We start from the raw sequence: 14,495 nt of genomic DNA, 5'->3' as shown, positions 1-14,495 counted from the left end.
TGCTTCTTTGGGGCGACGCGGCGGGCGGAGCCGGAAGGGGTGGGTGGGGGCGGGGCCCCTCCTGCGCATGCGCCCTGAGCGCGGCCTGCCGTGTGAGGCGGAAGCGGAAGAGCAGGTCTCCAGGGGAGCGATGGCAGCCGGGGGTCTGAGCCGCTCCGAGCGCAAAGCGGCGGAGCGGGTCCGGAGGTTGCGGGAGGAGCAGCAGAGGGAGCGCCTCCGCCAGGTACGCCGCCGCCGCTCCCCGGCCCGGCCATGCCCGGCCCGCGCCGCCGCTCACCGTCCGCCTGCCCGCAGGTGTCGCGCATCCTGAGGAAGGCGGCGGCGGAGCGCAGCGCCGAGGAGGGCCGGCTGCTGGCCGAGAGCGCGGACCTGGTAACGGAGCTGCAGGGCCGGAGCCGGCGGCGCGAGGGCCTGAAGCGGCGGCAGGAGGAGGCGAGTTCCGCGCGCGGCGCGCGGGCGCCCCCGGTTTCGGGAGCAGCTGGGGCGACGGGCGGTCCCGGGTGGGGCGGCCCGGGGCGGTGACCACCCTGGCGTCTTGGCAGGTGTGCGACGACCCGGAGGAGCTGCGGGGGAAGGTCCAGGAGCTGGCCAGCGCCGTCCGGAACGCCAAATACTTGGTCGTCTACACAGGCGCGGGAATCAGCACGGTAGGGAGGGAGGCGGAGGCGTACCCCAGGACGGAGTATGAGCTCCAGTAATCGCGAAAAACTCGCGTTTAAAGCAGCTCTAAGGTTTTTTCTCTTAAAGAAACGAAATGACCAAAACTTACCTAAGGTAAACGCTTTTTAAACGCTTGGTCTCTGTGTTACAGCCAGTTAAAAAAAACAAGGAGTAGAGATACGAATGGGGTGTAGTAGCCGACTGCTCGCAGGCACCCCCAGGTTATGTGGACAGAGCTAAGCCCAAAGTTGTCCTGATTTTCCACTCTGTTCTGTCCATGTCGAGGGAAGATAAGTAGAAAGTGACACAGTAAGAGCCAGAATACACCAGGTGAAGGAGAGAATTGCATTGTGTTTTGAGAAGTTTCACTGACAAGTTATCCTGGGCTGTGGGACATCACTAGCTTTGAAAGTGTAGCTGGCACCTCGTCCATCTAATCTGATGGGTGTGTGTGGGGTGTTGGGCACGCGTCGGCCTAGCAGATCTGAACCCAGGTGATTTCTGTTCTCAGGAAGCTTTTAGGTGACAAGGATCAGGCATGTGAACAAATAACCATACTGTAAAGCTGGCTGTGCTGGGTCGCTAGAGCAAACGCAGACACACACTCTGCGCTCTTGGAGTTGGGAAACCCACCTGCGTTGGCTTTTTGTGGGAGGTGGCCTTGATTGGGCCTTGAAGGATGGGTGAGATTTACAGAAGGTTGGAATGAGGCACTCCAAGCAAAGAACAGCAGAGGCTCAGCAGCAAGAATGCAAAAAGGGAGTTCACTACTGACTCAAATACCCGGAGCCCTGGGGTTTAGTCTCCTCCCTCCACAAGTTACATGTAAAAGTCCAGTCATGCTGGGCGCGGTGGCTCATGCCTATAATCCTAGCACTTTGGGAGGCCGAGGTGGGCGGATCATGAGGTCAGTAGTTCAAGAACAGCCTGGCCAACACGGTGAAACCCTGTCTCTACTAAAAATACAAAAATTAGTCGGGCATGGTGGCGGGCACCTGCAATCCCAGCTACTCGAGAGGCTGAGGCAGGAGAATCACTTGAAACTGGAAGGCGGAGGTTGCAGTGAGCCGAGATCATGCCACTGCACTCCAGCCTGGGTGAAAGAGCTAAACTCCGTCTCTCAAAAAAAAAAAGTCCAGTCATGTAATTATGTAACAGTCACGTGACCTGTTATGGAACTTCCAATGGCAACTAAAAGCACATGCAGCTAGTGGATTTCATCGGAGTGTTTGAGGTTCCCGTCTTGAATATGACTGTCGGAACTACTGCCCGGGGGGTGGTGCATTTTTCTGAGTTTAAGCAGGAGTCGGGAGTCCCCAAAAGGGAACACAAGACACCTTGATCCTGGCATATCTTGTGTGCCCTCTGTGGGCCTCAGTTTGTTTCACAGGATTGAAAACCTGGGAAGTTAGATGCCCATCTCATCTGGAGAAGTTGTTCTGCCTTTGTTAAGGTGGAGCGGGAATAGTCAGCACTGGGACATGAGAATGGACAGTCACCTGGACCCACCTAGGGATTCACCATTTGCTAAATGTGTGAGCTGTGGGCTCGGCCCTGGGGGCACTTAGGAACATGACTAGTCTTCCCCTGCAGTGTGGAGGACACATGTGCCACAGAGCCCAGCTTTGTGCTCGGTGCCAGCGAGGCTTCCGGAGGCAGGCAGGGCTGCGTGCAGCCTGGAAGGATGAGCCAGGCCAGGTGGGAAACGGAAGTCCAGGTAGAAGGGAGGAGCCGAATTGGGGTACACTCCATATGGGCTCAGGCAGGTCAGCCTGTGGAATGAATAGAGGCCAACATGCAGGCCAGCCCGGAATGCGGCAGGAGTGACAATGGCTTTCCGTTTCTGGGAATTCTGCCAGTACCTACAGTGGTGCCTTTTGACTTGGCTTACCTTTTTTCTCGACATGCAGGCAGCGTCTATCCCAGACTACCGGGGCCCTAATGGAGTGTGGACACTGCTTCAGAAAGGGAGAAGCGTTAGGTAAGCGGGCCAGGCACGGCCTCCCACATAGGCTGGGCAGCGGCAGCACGGGCCTGAGCTCCAGCTCTCCTCACCTTGCCTTCCTTTCTGCCTGGCAGTGCTGCCGACCTGAGCGAGGCCGAGCCAACCCTCACCCACATGAGCATCACCCGTCTGCATGAGCAGAAGCTGGTAAGAGCCCTGGGTGGCTGGTTCACTTGCCAGGGACCAGGCAGAGCACCTTGGTGCCCAGTGGGCAACTAACTGCACCCTCCCTCTGTCTGCCAGTTGACTCCCATGATGAGCACCCACCAAGCGGGTTAGGCCCCGGGTTTGATCCTCCTGTGCTTGACTCTCTAGGAGAGAAGGGGAGCTCCCCCTCTGAACCATCCCATCCGCAGCCAGCCCCAGCCTCAGAGCTGCTGGTGGCCTTTCCCCTTTGTGATTCCCTTGCATTTTTCTGTGGACCTCAGAAGCCATCCTAGTCACAGGGGAGGCTTATAGGACATCTCTGGGGACCTTCTGCTGAACACCCTCAACCAATGAGGTGTAGCGGTTGATCTGCCTAGGTCCCCAGGGACCTGAAATGTCATGACCCAAGACAGCATGGATCTGGGGCAGAGTGGCCCTTGCCAAACCCCGAGCCACTTCCCAACCTTGCCGGGACGGTGCAACCTCTTGCCCTCCCAGCCACTCCAGGTGCATCAGGGCTGGAGGAAGGACAGCCCCTCCCCACCACAGGCCCTCTTGACTCCTGGTGGTTGGACCTGTTGTGTGTTTTACTTTCTAAGGCTCTCTGGGGGGTCGGAGCTGCCCCTGGTTTTGGGAGCCATCGGCGGGGCTCAGAACAGCCTCGCTGTGGCCGGGTACTGACCTCCCCACCACCACTGGCAGCCGTCCCTCCCCTTGCCACCCGTTCTGCCTTCCAGGTGCAGCATGTGGTGTCTCAGAACTGTGACGGGCTCCACCTGAGGAGTGGGCTGCCGCGCACGGCCATCTCCGAGCTCCACGGGAACATGTACATTGAAGTGAGCAGTCCTGCAGGGACCCGGGGTCTCCATGGGCAGGCGGGTGCCACTCACTGTGCCCTCTTGCCTCTAGGTCTGTACCTCCTGCGTTCCCAACAGGGAGTACGTGCGGGTGTTCGATGTGACGGAGCGCACCGCCCTCCACAGACACCAGACAGGCCGGACCTGCCACAAGTGTGGGACCCAGCTGCGGGACACCATTGTGCACTTTGGGGAGAGGGGGACGTTGGGGCAGCCTCTGAACTGGGAAGCGGCGACCGAGGCTGCCAGCAGAGCAGACACCATCCTGTGTCTAGGGTCCAGCCTGAAGGTACGTGCCGATGACACAATGAGTGAACCGAGCCCCCGCCCGCCCGAGGGTGTCCAGCTCTGCGGCCCAGCACTCTACAGACTTGTCCCTTGTGTGTGTGCGGTGTCTGTCTGCTTCCACAGGTTCTAAAGAAGTACCCACGCCTCTGGTGCATGACCAAGCCCCCTAGCCGGCGGCCGAAGCTTTACATCGTGAACCTGCAGGTAACTCGGGTGCTGAGAGCCACGTCCTTAGATCTGGGTCTTAGAACGCACAGCCAGAGACACCCCACACCCATGCACCAGAGCGGTCTGATAGGGCCCCCGTGGGTGCTCAGGGAGCACCGACTGAGCCCGTAGGGGCCGAGGCTGACAGGCCACCGGGAAGGGTTGGGCTGCTGTTACTCTCACTCAGCTTTCCCTGTCCTCAGTGGACCCCGAAGGATGACTGGGCTGCCCTGAAGCTACATGGGAAGTGTGATGACGTCATGCGGCTCCTCATGGCCGAGCTGGGCTTGGAGATCCCCGCCTATAGCAGGTGAGTGAGCCGCTGCAGCAGCCTGCTTCCCCGCACCTCTGTGTGCTGGGCCTTGTCTGTCTTCTCTCGTGAGCTGAGTGTGGAGGAAGCTCTGAGGTGTTTGCAGTGGTGTCTGAGGCATGACTGAAGCGTGGTGGTCTCCAGAGGGCCTGACCTCGGTGGTTGGCGGAGACCCTGCGTGTGCCACTCCTGCCCTGGCTGATGTGGCACACACAATCCCCGCGGGGAGAGGGATTCTGCCCGCGTGCTCCTGCTCCAGGCCTCCCCGTGGAGCTCTCCGAGATGCCTGGTGGGAAGCATCTGGAGGGGACGAGCACTCGGCAGCTCTGGTCAGACAGAATCTGTGTGCTTGGTTTTGGGAGTTGGCGTACTTTGGGAAAGCTTAAACAAACTGTGCCTTAATACAGAATTTGTGATAATTTAGACTTGGTGTATGTATTGAGTAAAAAGTTTACACTCTCTTTCTCTGTGAATTTTCAGGGTCTTATAGGGGAAATCAATAACTTCTTTTAATCAAAGGGTTCAAGAAATTAAGGATCCCTTCACCTTCTGGGCCTGGCACTTCTTGTATGTTATGTGTGTGGTGTTCTGTGATGTGGGCTATCGTGTACTGTATTTTTTTTTTTTTACATTAACTTAGCTCATTTTCCTTATCAGTGCGTATCTGTATCTTAAGTTATGATCTGTGGTTCTGCATCTCCGTCAGACACATGCTTTCTTCACGGGGTCGTCTGTAGGCCACGCCTCCCTAGTCAGCTGGGAAGGGGGAGAGGGTCTGGTCCACCTGCCCCGGCGGTACAAGTGGAAGGTGGGGCCCAGAGTTGCTAGTGACTCATCCCTGGAGACGGAGGCAGCCCTGGGGCCACTGCTGCCCCACCCTGTGTGTGCACGCCGCTCAGTGGTGGACAAGGACACGGAGTTTTGAGGAGACCAAGCTAGTGTGGGTGCTGACCTTTGAGTCACCACCTAAGAGGTGACCTCTCCCGCATCCGTTCTGCAGCTTGGTAACAATGAAGCTGCCGCCAACCAGAGCCCCGCCGCAGTTGACACGGGAGGGAAGGGGATGGGAAGGCAGGGACCGCAGACAGCTTTCCCGAGCTGGGGCGGGTGTGACTGCGAGAGGCTCCCAGGCCCGCCTGATGCCGCTTTCCCTTTTTGGCAGGTGGCAGGATCCCATTTTCTCACTGGCGACTCCCCTGCGTGCTGGTGAAGAAGGCAGCCACAGTCGGAAGTCGCTGTGCAGAAGCAGAGAGGAGGCCCCGCCTGGGGACCGGGGTGCACCGCTTAGCTCAGCCCCCATCCTAGGGGGCTGGTTTGGCAGGGGCTGCACAAAACGCACAAAAAGGAAGAAAGTGACGTAACCAGGTGCTCGATGAAGAACAGTTGGCACTTTGCAGATGGCCAGTGTCACGGTGAAGGCTGGGTTGCCCCCACGGGTCTAGGGAGAACTCTTTGGGGATGACATTTTCACCGTGACATTTTTAGCCATTTGTCCTTGAGAAAAGCCCCTTGCACTGCTGCGGTTGTACCCTGATACGGCCTGGCCATCGAGGACACCTGCCCATCCGGCCTCTGTGTCAAGAGGTGGCAGCCGCACCTTTCTGTGAGAACGGAACTCGGGTTATTTCAGCCCCGGCCTGCAGAGTGGAAGCGCCCAGCGGCGTTTCCTCGCTCACCAGGCCAGTCTCAGGGCCTCACCGTATTTCTACTACTACTTAACGAAAAAGTGTGAACTTTATAGAATCCTCTCTGTACTGGATGTGCGGCAGAGGGGTGGCTCCGAGCCTCGGCTCTATGCAGACCTTTTTATTTCTATTAAACGTTTCTGCACTGGCTTCCGGTGTCCCCGAGTGGTCGGCGCGGGCTCCCCGGGCTCAGGTCTGCCGCCTGGCAGCTCGGTCCTGGCTTAAAACTCCCTTGGTTGGACAGGGGACAACTGTAGATTATTGTGCCAAAAAATAAGAAAAAAAACTCCCATGGTTGGGACAGCGCCCCGTGGAGGTTCCCGGAGGTGGCGGCGGTGGGACGGTCCCCTCGCCGCACTGCCCCGCCAGCCCAGCGCCAGGTGTGGGCGGTGCGGAGAGGCCAGGTGTGGGTCGGGGGGCGGGGCTCGGGCAGCGCGGCACACGCCATTGGCTGTGCGTTTGGAGGGGCCGGGACTCTGTCAGGGGCTCACGCCATTGGCCGTGCGCGGAGGTGCGGTGGGGCGCGGCCTTCGGGGGGTGGGGCTCGGGCCGGAGGGCGGGAGGCGGGGCGGGGGCGGGGCTCGGGCCGGGCGGCGCACGCCATTGGCCGTGCGCAGCGGGTGAGGCCCGCGTGACGGCCGCTGAGCGTGCGCCTGGCGGGGCGGGCGGCGGCGCTCGGAGTCGCCGGGAGCTGCCGGGCTGTCCGCGCCGCCGCTGCGGGGCCATGATCCGGAACGGGCGCGGGGCTGCAGGCGGCGCAGAGCAGCCGGGCCCGGGGGGCAGGCGCGCCGTGAGGGTGTGGTGCGATGGCTGGTGAGCGCGGGGCCGGGGCGGGCCGCGGGGGCTCCGGGGCCGGCTTCCTTCCGGGGCGCCGCGCCAGCCGTTGCCCGGGGACCGGGCCCGCGTTCTGGGTGGCGTCCTCGTCCGGCATGGGCCGGGGCTGGCAGGCTGCGGGGCTCGCCCGCCGGGAGGGTCGGGCTGCAGAGGCTCCGCGCCCTGCCGTGGGCGACCCCGTCTACCTCTGGCGGAGGCCCCGCCCGGTCACGCCGACCTCTCCGGTGCAGCCACCGCACTGAGATCTGGAGCCACGGCCTCCCTGCTTCTCCGTAACCACCAGCAACCAGCTTGCCCGGCTCTGGTCCAGGGGTTCCCCTGGCCTCCGGGTGAGCGTCCCTGTAGGTGGGCATCGGGTGCGACCTGCCTGTCCGGGACCCGCAGTGAAGCCCGCGGGCTCCCGGGTCCTCCTCCGCGGGGCTAGAATGCGATCGGTCTTCCCTGGCCAGTCAGAGGGCATTGTTTTAAGAAAAGTTTCGGGTTGTCAACAAGTGAAAGGAAGATGACCGTTACTGATAATTTGCTACCTCTGACCCTTTCACGTGCCTGCCGGATGGAATCCAGGAAGCAAGCGCCTCTATCTGATTAGCCCTTCCCAGGAGAGCAAGCAGGGCCTTGTCCTCTGTGTCCGAGTCACCTCTGGGAAAAGGAATGTGGCTTTGTGTCAGTGGACTTTGACCTTGCCCTGACCAGGCCCCAGCCCCATTCCAGACTGTGCTCCCCTGGCCCAGCCTCTGCCCCCTCCTCCCCTCCAGCCTGTCCAGTGGGTACATGGGCCCGCCAGATTTTACCCAGCATGTCTGCCGGGCTCCGTGCACTGTGGCAGGGGTGCTGGGAGGAAGCAGTGGTGTGCAGTGGAGCAACTCTGTGCACTGTGTGGGCTGCCACGGTCACACCTCTCCCTGGAGAGGCAGGGACAGCTTTGTCCACTTGAGGGGATGGGCAGCTGCTGTAAGGAAGTGGCGAAGAAGCCAGGGCAGCGAGGCCCAGTTGGTGGCAGGGCTGTGTAGCTTTGGGCTTGAGAGTTCACGTGTTAGCAGACCCAGATTTGTGAATGAAAACTCTCGAACCAGGTGGCAAGGCAGTGGCTGTTCACCCTTAGCGTTAAGCCTGCTGAGCTTGAGGCCGTAAGGGAGGAGAAACAGGATTTTCAGGGCCAGTGATTCCCAGGGTTTTATTTTGTGGTTGGATTTGTTTTGGGTTAGCCCCAGGGACTGTTTGCTTGTCTCAAGGTAGTCTAGGATCCAACCCTACCCCAAGAGTTAACATTGGCTTATTTTAAAGTGACTGCCCAGGGCAGTTGATATTTGGTGAGGGGATAGGACACGTGGCCCTGCAGCTTTCAGTGGGCTCCAGTCTGTCCTGCACCCACCAGTCCTCTAGCCCCAGCCAGGCCTTGACATCTCTGCCCCTGCCACCCTTTCTAGATCTGGCACAGGGGTCCCACCGTCAGGCCCAGGAGCCAGTGGGGTGGAGAGCTGAGCACCTACATCCTCCGAATCCCAGTCCCAGGGCTCCCAGCAGCAGCTTCTCAGAGCGCTTCCTAAGGAGTCCTCAGAGGAGCAAAGCTCTGCCCCTAACCCACAGGGACACCTGGTCCCCACCCTTGGCACAGGGACCACCCACTCTCTCTGTCTCCACAGCTATGACATGGTGCATTACGGCCACTCCAACCAGCTGCGCCAGGCACGGGCCATGGGTGACTACCTCATCGTAGGCGTGCACACCGATGGTAAGCACAGATGGCCTCGCCCACCCGCCGCCCCCCAGCCCTCCTGTGGGTTGCGACTGTTGACTGAAAGCCTGCAGGCCTGGGGCCACCTTGCCAGGGCACAGCTGTAGGGGAGGGCACTGTAGGCTCACCCAGCCCAGCCCCAGCTGAGGATGGCCTAATGCCTTTCCCATCTTGCATTTCCTGTCCCAGCTAAAGAGAAGGGGCACCTGCTCCCCACCACTGCCAGCGAGGCTCCCAAGCCTTCAGGGGCTGAGCACCTGCTCGTCAGAAGGAATCTCTGCCTTTGCCTGAGACCCTCGCAGGGAAGAGAGCCACCCAGTTGGCCAGCACTAGTGGGCTAAGGGCCAGGGTAGAGAGACAGCCTGCCCCCACCGGCCCTCTTGTGTGGCTACAGCTGGGTGCTGGGAAAGGGCCTCCTACTCGAGGGGCCGGGTGGGCTGGGGTCCCCAGTCTCCCCGTTGTCCTTTTCCTAGAGGAGATCGCCAAGCACAAGGGGCCCCCGGTGTTCACTCAGGAGGAGAGATACAAGATGGTGCAGGCCATCAAATGGGTGGACGAGGTGGTGCCAGCGGCTCCCTACGTCACTACACTAGAGACCCTGGACAAATACAACTGTGACTTCTGTGTTCACGGCAGTGAGTGGCGGGGCTGGGACCTGGGGGCCTGGGGACATCAGGTGGCTCAGGATCAGATCTGCTGGTGGGACATCCGGGAACAGGGGGCCTCCGCCCTTCGAGGATCTGAGACATTTCCGGGCCCCCACCTAGAAATGGGCACGTGGACACTAGGGCAGGCCAGGGGCCGAGAGGGTCCTGGGCTCTGAAGGTTCTGGTGGCTTTGGGTTAAGGATCCTTGTCCTTGTGTGTCACTGCTTAGATGACATCACCCTGACTGTAGATGGCCGGGACACCTATGAGGAAGTAAAGCAGGCTGGGAGGTACAGGTGAGTCTCCACCGCGGGCCCGGCCATCCAGGGAGCTGGACACGGGGCTCCCTCCTGGCTCGTGCTTTGCTATTTACCGGGAGCCCGTGAGGGGAGCGTCCAGGCCCTGGGCCATGTTCCTCACGCCCAGGACTGGGAACTCGAGGGATGGAGGTGCCATTGTGGGGTGGCCTGGAGGCCCTTGCCATTTGGTGCTGCAGACCCATGGCCCCAGGGCTCCAAAGGCACAGCTTTGTGAGGTGGCAGCTGTTGAGCTCGGGGGACGTGGCTGGCACTGCTGGGGAGCTGGCACTGTATCTGAATTACCAGACGTCAGGGACATGAGGCCAGTGGCTCCCGCACGAGATGCTGCAGCTGAGAATTCACTCGGCTGCAGATGCTCAGCGGGCAGGACGTGGGTGTGAGGGAGGCAGGAAGCAGAGCTGCTACCCCAGTGCCCATCCTCTCCCTGGCATTGCACACCTGGGCCCCAGCGAGGGTCCTTTTCCGTGCTCCTGCCACTCCCTTCAGTCAATAAAAGCGTGGAGGCCTTCCCCACGTTCCCAACCCAGGTTTTCTGTTATGGCCTTGCACAGGGAGGGGACCCTCAGTCTTTGGGGCAGCCGTGGGTTCTGCCACAGCAGGGCTGCTAGTGTCCCTAGTGGTGGTAGCAGGAGGCAGAGCCTTGCGAGTGTCCCAGGATGAGACCCCACTCCCACTGTGTCCCCCAGAGAATGCAAGCGCACGCAAGGGGTGTCCACCACAGACCTCGTGGGCCGCATGCTGCTGGTAACCAAAGCCCATCACAGCAGCCAGGTGAGTCGGCGGCGGAATCCCCGAGGCCCCTGGGTCGAGGTCTCCAGGGGAAAGGAGGGGCACCTCCCTGCCCTCTCAGGGTCCTCCTGCCCACTGCTCCCCATCCCCAGCCGGTCCTGGGGTGGCCACGCCTGGAGGGCAGGCCCCTCAGCCCTGCTCTGACCTTCTGTGCAGGAGATGTCCTCTGAGTACCGGGAGTATGCAGACAGTTTTGGCAAGGTGAGTGCGGCTGTGCAGGGAGAGCTGAGCACGCAGCTGCAGGGGGCTCCCCCGGCCACCTGTCCCGGCCATCCCTTGGGGAAAGGCCAGCCCAGAGCCTCACCCTCCTCCCTCTGTCCCTGGCACTGACCAGGCACTGACTGCCAGGTTTGGCTGACTGGTGGATGCTGGGAGGGAGGGCAGGCGGGTGGTGGCACCGGCTGGCCGGTCACGGCAGCCACTGCTTGGAGGAGGAGCAAGGATTTGCCTGTGGACAGGTGGCCTCTAACCAAGTGGCCTGGCCCTCTCTCCCATTGTAGCCCCCTCACCCGATACCCGCCGGGGACATACTTTCCTCAGAAGGCTGCTCCCAGGTGACCAGACAGTGGTCTCAGGGTGCCAGGTCCCTCCCAAGGGCTGTGTGCACCTGCCGCAGGGCTCCTTGCCTCCTCCTGGTGGTCGCTGGCTGGGCTGAAGTGGTGTCTGCTGCCGTGCCTGCTGTGGTTGTGGGGTGGCGCCACAGTCCCACCTGCCACCTGGCCTGGCAGTGTGTCCCCTGCCCGAGGTGACTGGCTGGAAATGGGATTGCTGGCAGGTGACAGCTGAGGGTTTGGTGACCTGGTGAGGGCAGCACCTGGGAGGCCTCCCCCGCCAACCTGCTCCCTCTCTTGGCTTGCAGTGCCCTGGTGGGCGGAACCCCTGGACCGGGGTATCCCAGTTCCTGCAGACATCTCAGAAGATCATCCAGTTTGCTTCTGGGAAGGAGCCCCAGCCAGGGGAGACAGTCATCTATGTGGCTGGTGCCTTCGACCTGTTCCGTATCCTCTGGACCTCTGCTGCTCCCCGACATGTGCCACATGGGGTGGGACCCGGGGGCCTCACTTGACTCCTTGGGGCCCCCAGACTGGGCTGGCTGGTTTGCAGGGGAGCAGCTGTCAGCAGGGAGGATGGCGGGGAGGCCCTTGGGCATGAGCTGTCAGGGAGCTGCTCCCTGTCATCCCCATCCCGACTGCTTCTTAACCTGGGCACAGACATCGGGCATGTGGACTTCCTGGAGAAGACGCACAGGCTGGCAGAGAGGCCCTACATCATCGCGGGCTTACACTTTGACCAGGTCACTGCCTTCTTGCTCCCTGGGCCCCTGGGCAGCTGATGGGCCCTCGAGGGGCCCTAAGGGTTGGTGTTAGGTGCAGGTGGTCTCTGGGAAGGGGCCCCAGGTGAAGTCAGAGGAGACCCTGGGGGGTGATCGTAGGCTTCTGGGGTCCAGGGCTGTCCTGTCTGGGGCATCCCCACAAGGGCGAGCAACCTCCCCAACTTCTTCCCATGAGGGACAGCCGGGAGGGGCACACCCTGTCCCCCCAAAAAGTCTCCGGGCTGAGCTAGCCACAGGAGGTCAATCACTCTGGCCACAGGAGGTCAATCACTACAAGGGGAAGAACTACCCCATCATGAATCTGCATGAGCGGACCCTGAGCGTGCTGGCCTGCCGGGTGAGTGGGGGCCAGGAGCCAGCCCAAGGATGGGGAGACATTCCCACAACATCCCCCCTACTAAGGGCCTCCCTGAGCCAGGGCAGGGGGGCTTGGGTCACTGGCAGAGCTGCACCCAGCACCCCGAGTTCTGTGGCACCTGCCCATACCTGTTTGTTGAGGCATGAGGAGGGGTGGTCAGGTCTCCAGATGCTGTTCCTTCTTGTCTCATGGAGGAGCCCCAGGGGTCCCCAGCCTGCCCAGCCCATCCCTGCTACTCACTGGCAGCCCCGCCCCATGTCTGAGCCGTCTCTCACCACCCTGTGGCCCTGGCTTACCAGTAGCAGGGACCGAGCAAGTCTTTCTGCCCCCACTGTCCCCACAGTACGTGTCAGAAGTGGTGATTGGAGCCCCGTACGCGGTCACAGCAGAGCTCCTAAGTCACTTCAAGGTGAGGCTCTGCATGGGCTCACCTCGTTCCCTCTGTTCACCTCTGTTCCTGCATGGGCTGGGAATGCAGGCTGGCTGTGGGCTCCTAGGCGGGGCCCAGGAGGTACCTGGGCTGAGGAAAGGGCAGGGTCAGCTCTCCCAACCCCCGGGGCCTGTGCTGGGCTGTGGGTGGCGACGGCCGCTGCCTCCCCGGGGAGGGCTCCTGACCCCACTCCTTCTCCAGGTGGACCTGGTGTGTCACGGCAAGACAGAAATTATCCCTGACAGGGATGGCTCCGACCCATACCAGGTGGGTCATGCTGGCCCTTGCTGGGCACAGGGGTTGCCATTGGCACTCCCAGCCATTTAATGTCTCACTGTGCCTGCCTGGGAAACGGGCATGGTGGCCGCAGCTGCTCCGACTGCACCACTCCCACGGGACCCTGGGCGCTGGTCTCCCTCTGGGGCAGGGCATCAGATGGGTCTTGGGGAGGTCAGCAGGGACCTTCATCCCGCTCCTCCTCTCTGGACCCCCAGGAGCCCAAGAGAAGGGGCATCTTCCGTCAGATTGACAGTGGCAGCAACCTCACCACAGACCTCATCGTCCAGCGGATCATCACCAACAGGTGCAGCTGGGTGGGGGCACCTCGGAGCCGCCCCATGGGCGCTCTCCGCTAGACTCACCCTGCCCTCCCCCTCGGAGCCGCCCCATGGGCGCTCTCCGCTAGACTCACCCTGCCCTCCCCCTCGGAGCCGCCTCATGGGCGCTCTCCGCTAGACTTACCCTGCCCTCCCAGGTTGGAGTATGAGGCGCGAAACCAGAAGAAGGAAGCCAAGGAGCTGGCCTTCCTGGAGGCTGCCAGGCAGCAGGCGGCACAGCCCCTGGGGGAGCGCGATGGCGACTTCTAACCCGGCAGAGGCCCCGGCCGGCCCTCCCCCTGCTCTGCTTCTGCGCCTTCTGCGTTTGGACATAGGACTCTGCAGGGCCGCCCTCTCTAACTGGCCTGGCTCTGGAAGGGCTGCTGAGGACTCTGCCTCCTTGCCTGCCTACAAGGTGCCTGGTTTGCAGCAGGCTCTCCGCTCTTTCCAGCAAAGCTGCTCAGAGAGGGTGTCCAGCACAGTGGAGAGGCCGGAAGTGAGACGGGCAGACGGCACCTGCAGCCTGAAACGCACCGCTCCTGCGTGCGCCCCCACCTGCTCCCCGGATGCCCCCACCACCTGGACAGAGGCCACACTGACTGCCCACCCAGCTGTGGCAGGAGGTGCAGAACAGAGGGCTTTAGGGAGCAGTGACTGCGGTCACCCCTTTAGTTCTCTGGGTGTAGACCACACCACCTCCCACTGGGCACCCCCCAACACGGTGTCCTGCCACCCAGCGCCTGGCTCCAGGAAAACACGCTTGCCTTCCTTCCCGGCAGCTTCGCCACTCTCCTTATGGACTCTGTTCTGTTTGTACATGGCTGACGTAAATCTCTTTGGTACAACCGAATAAAGCCTGGTGGCAGTGCTGTGTGGGGCTCCCAGCCCTGCTGGGAAGGACCAGGGAACCACTCAGCAAGGAGACCCTCTTGGCCCTGCCCCCACCATGCATCCAGCAGCCGGGAGTGCAGCGGGCAGCCTGGCAGTGAGTGAAACCCAGGCCTCCAGCCCTCCAAAGCCTGGGGCCACCCCCTGTAGCAGGCGATGCTAGAATAAGGAGGAGAGCCAGAGCTGAGGCTCCGTGCCCCTTGGCCCCTCCAGGGGCCATGGGATCTCTGTCTCCCACACCCCTGTCAGGGCCCGCCTGGAGCAGCCCAGAGGCCGAAGAGGTTCTTACTGCAGCCTCCGGGAGGTGTCTAGGGAGGCCATAGATTGCCTGGTCTCGCCGCATTCAAAATGAGGCTTATGATCAGTACTTTTTTCAGCCCCACATTCCTCTCCAGAATGGCCTCTG

The 14,495-nt window shown here is 61.6% G+C and overlaps 2 protein-coding genes across 4 annotated transcripts; both read left to right on the top strand.

Moving 5' to 3' along the window:
- Positions 1-64: 64 nt before the first annotated feature.
- Positions 65-6,309, top strand: SIRT7 (sirtuin 7). 2 transcript variants are annotated; one of them, XR_010110738.1, is made up of 11 exons: positions 65-223; positions 295-432; positions 543-647; positions 2,571-2,641; positions 2,740-2,812; positions 3,550-3,648; positions 3,722-3,958; positions 4,081-4,161; positions 4,368-4,474; positions 4,955-5,041; positions 5,637-5,818. XR_010110738.1 is itself a non-coding variant. In XM_034943138.3 (10 exons), exons 1-10 carry the CDS (start codon positions 68-70, stop codon positions 5,833-5,835), a joined length of 1,266 nt encoding a protein of 421 aa, XP_034799029.2. In that variant the 5' UTR covers positions 65-67; the 3' UTR covers positions 5,836-6,309. The 2 variants fall into 2 exon arrangements, 1 of the variants encoding a protein (XP_034799029.2); XM_034943138.3 differs by lacking the exon at positions 4,955-5,041 and having other exon boundaries at positions 5,637-6,309.
- Positions 6,310-6,793: 484 nt separating this feature from the next.
- Positions 6,794-14,055, top strand: PCYT2 (phosphate cytidylyltransferase 2, ethanolamine). Of its 2 annotated transcripts, XM_055101166.2 has the most exons (14): positions 6,834-6,972; positions 7,224-7,322; positions 8,637-8,725; positions 9,202-9,363; positions 9,605-9,671; positions 10,382-10,466; positions 10,641-10,685; positions 11,344-11,482; positions 11,696-11,778; positions 12,077-12,154; positions 12,519-12,584; positions 12,807-12,872; positions 13,100-13,188; positions 13,360-14,055. In XM_055101166.2, exons 3-14 carry the CDS (start codon positions 8,644-8,646, stop codon positions 13,469-13,471), a joined length of 1,074 nt encoding a protein of 357 aa, XP_054957141.1. In that variant the 5' UTR covers positions 6,834-6,972; positions 7,224-7,322; positions 8,637-8,643; the 3' UTR covers positions 13,472-14,055. The 2 variants fall into 2 exon arrangements, with proteins under 2 accessions (XP_034799024.1, XP_054957141.1); XM_034943133.3 differs by lacking the exon at positions 7,224-7,322 and having other exon boundaries at positions 6,794-6,972.
- The last annotated feature ends 440 nt before the right edge of the window (positions 14,056-14,495 follow it).

This window comes from Pan paniscus, chromosome 19 (assembly GCF_029289425.2).
Source record: "Pan paniscus chromosome 19, NHGRI_mPanPan1-v2.0_pri, whole genome shotgun sequence".
NCBI lineage: Eukaryota > Metazoa > Chordata > Mammalia > Primates > Hominidae > Pan > Pan paniscus.
Note: the sequence above shows the minus strand (reverse complement) of the source record. Positions and strands in the feature narration are given on the sequence as shown.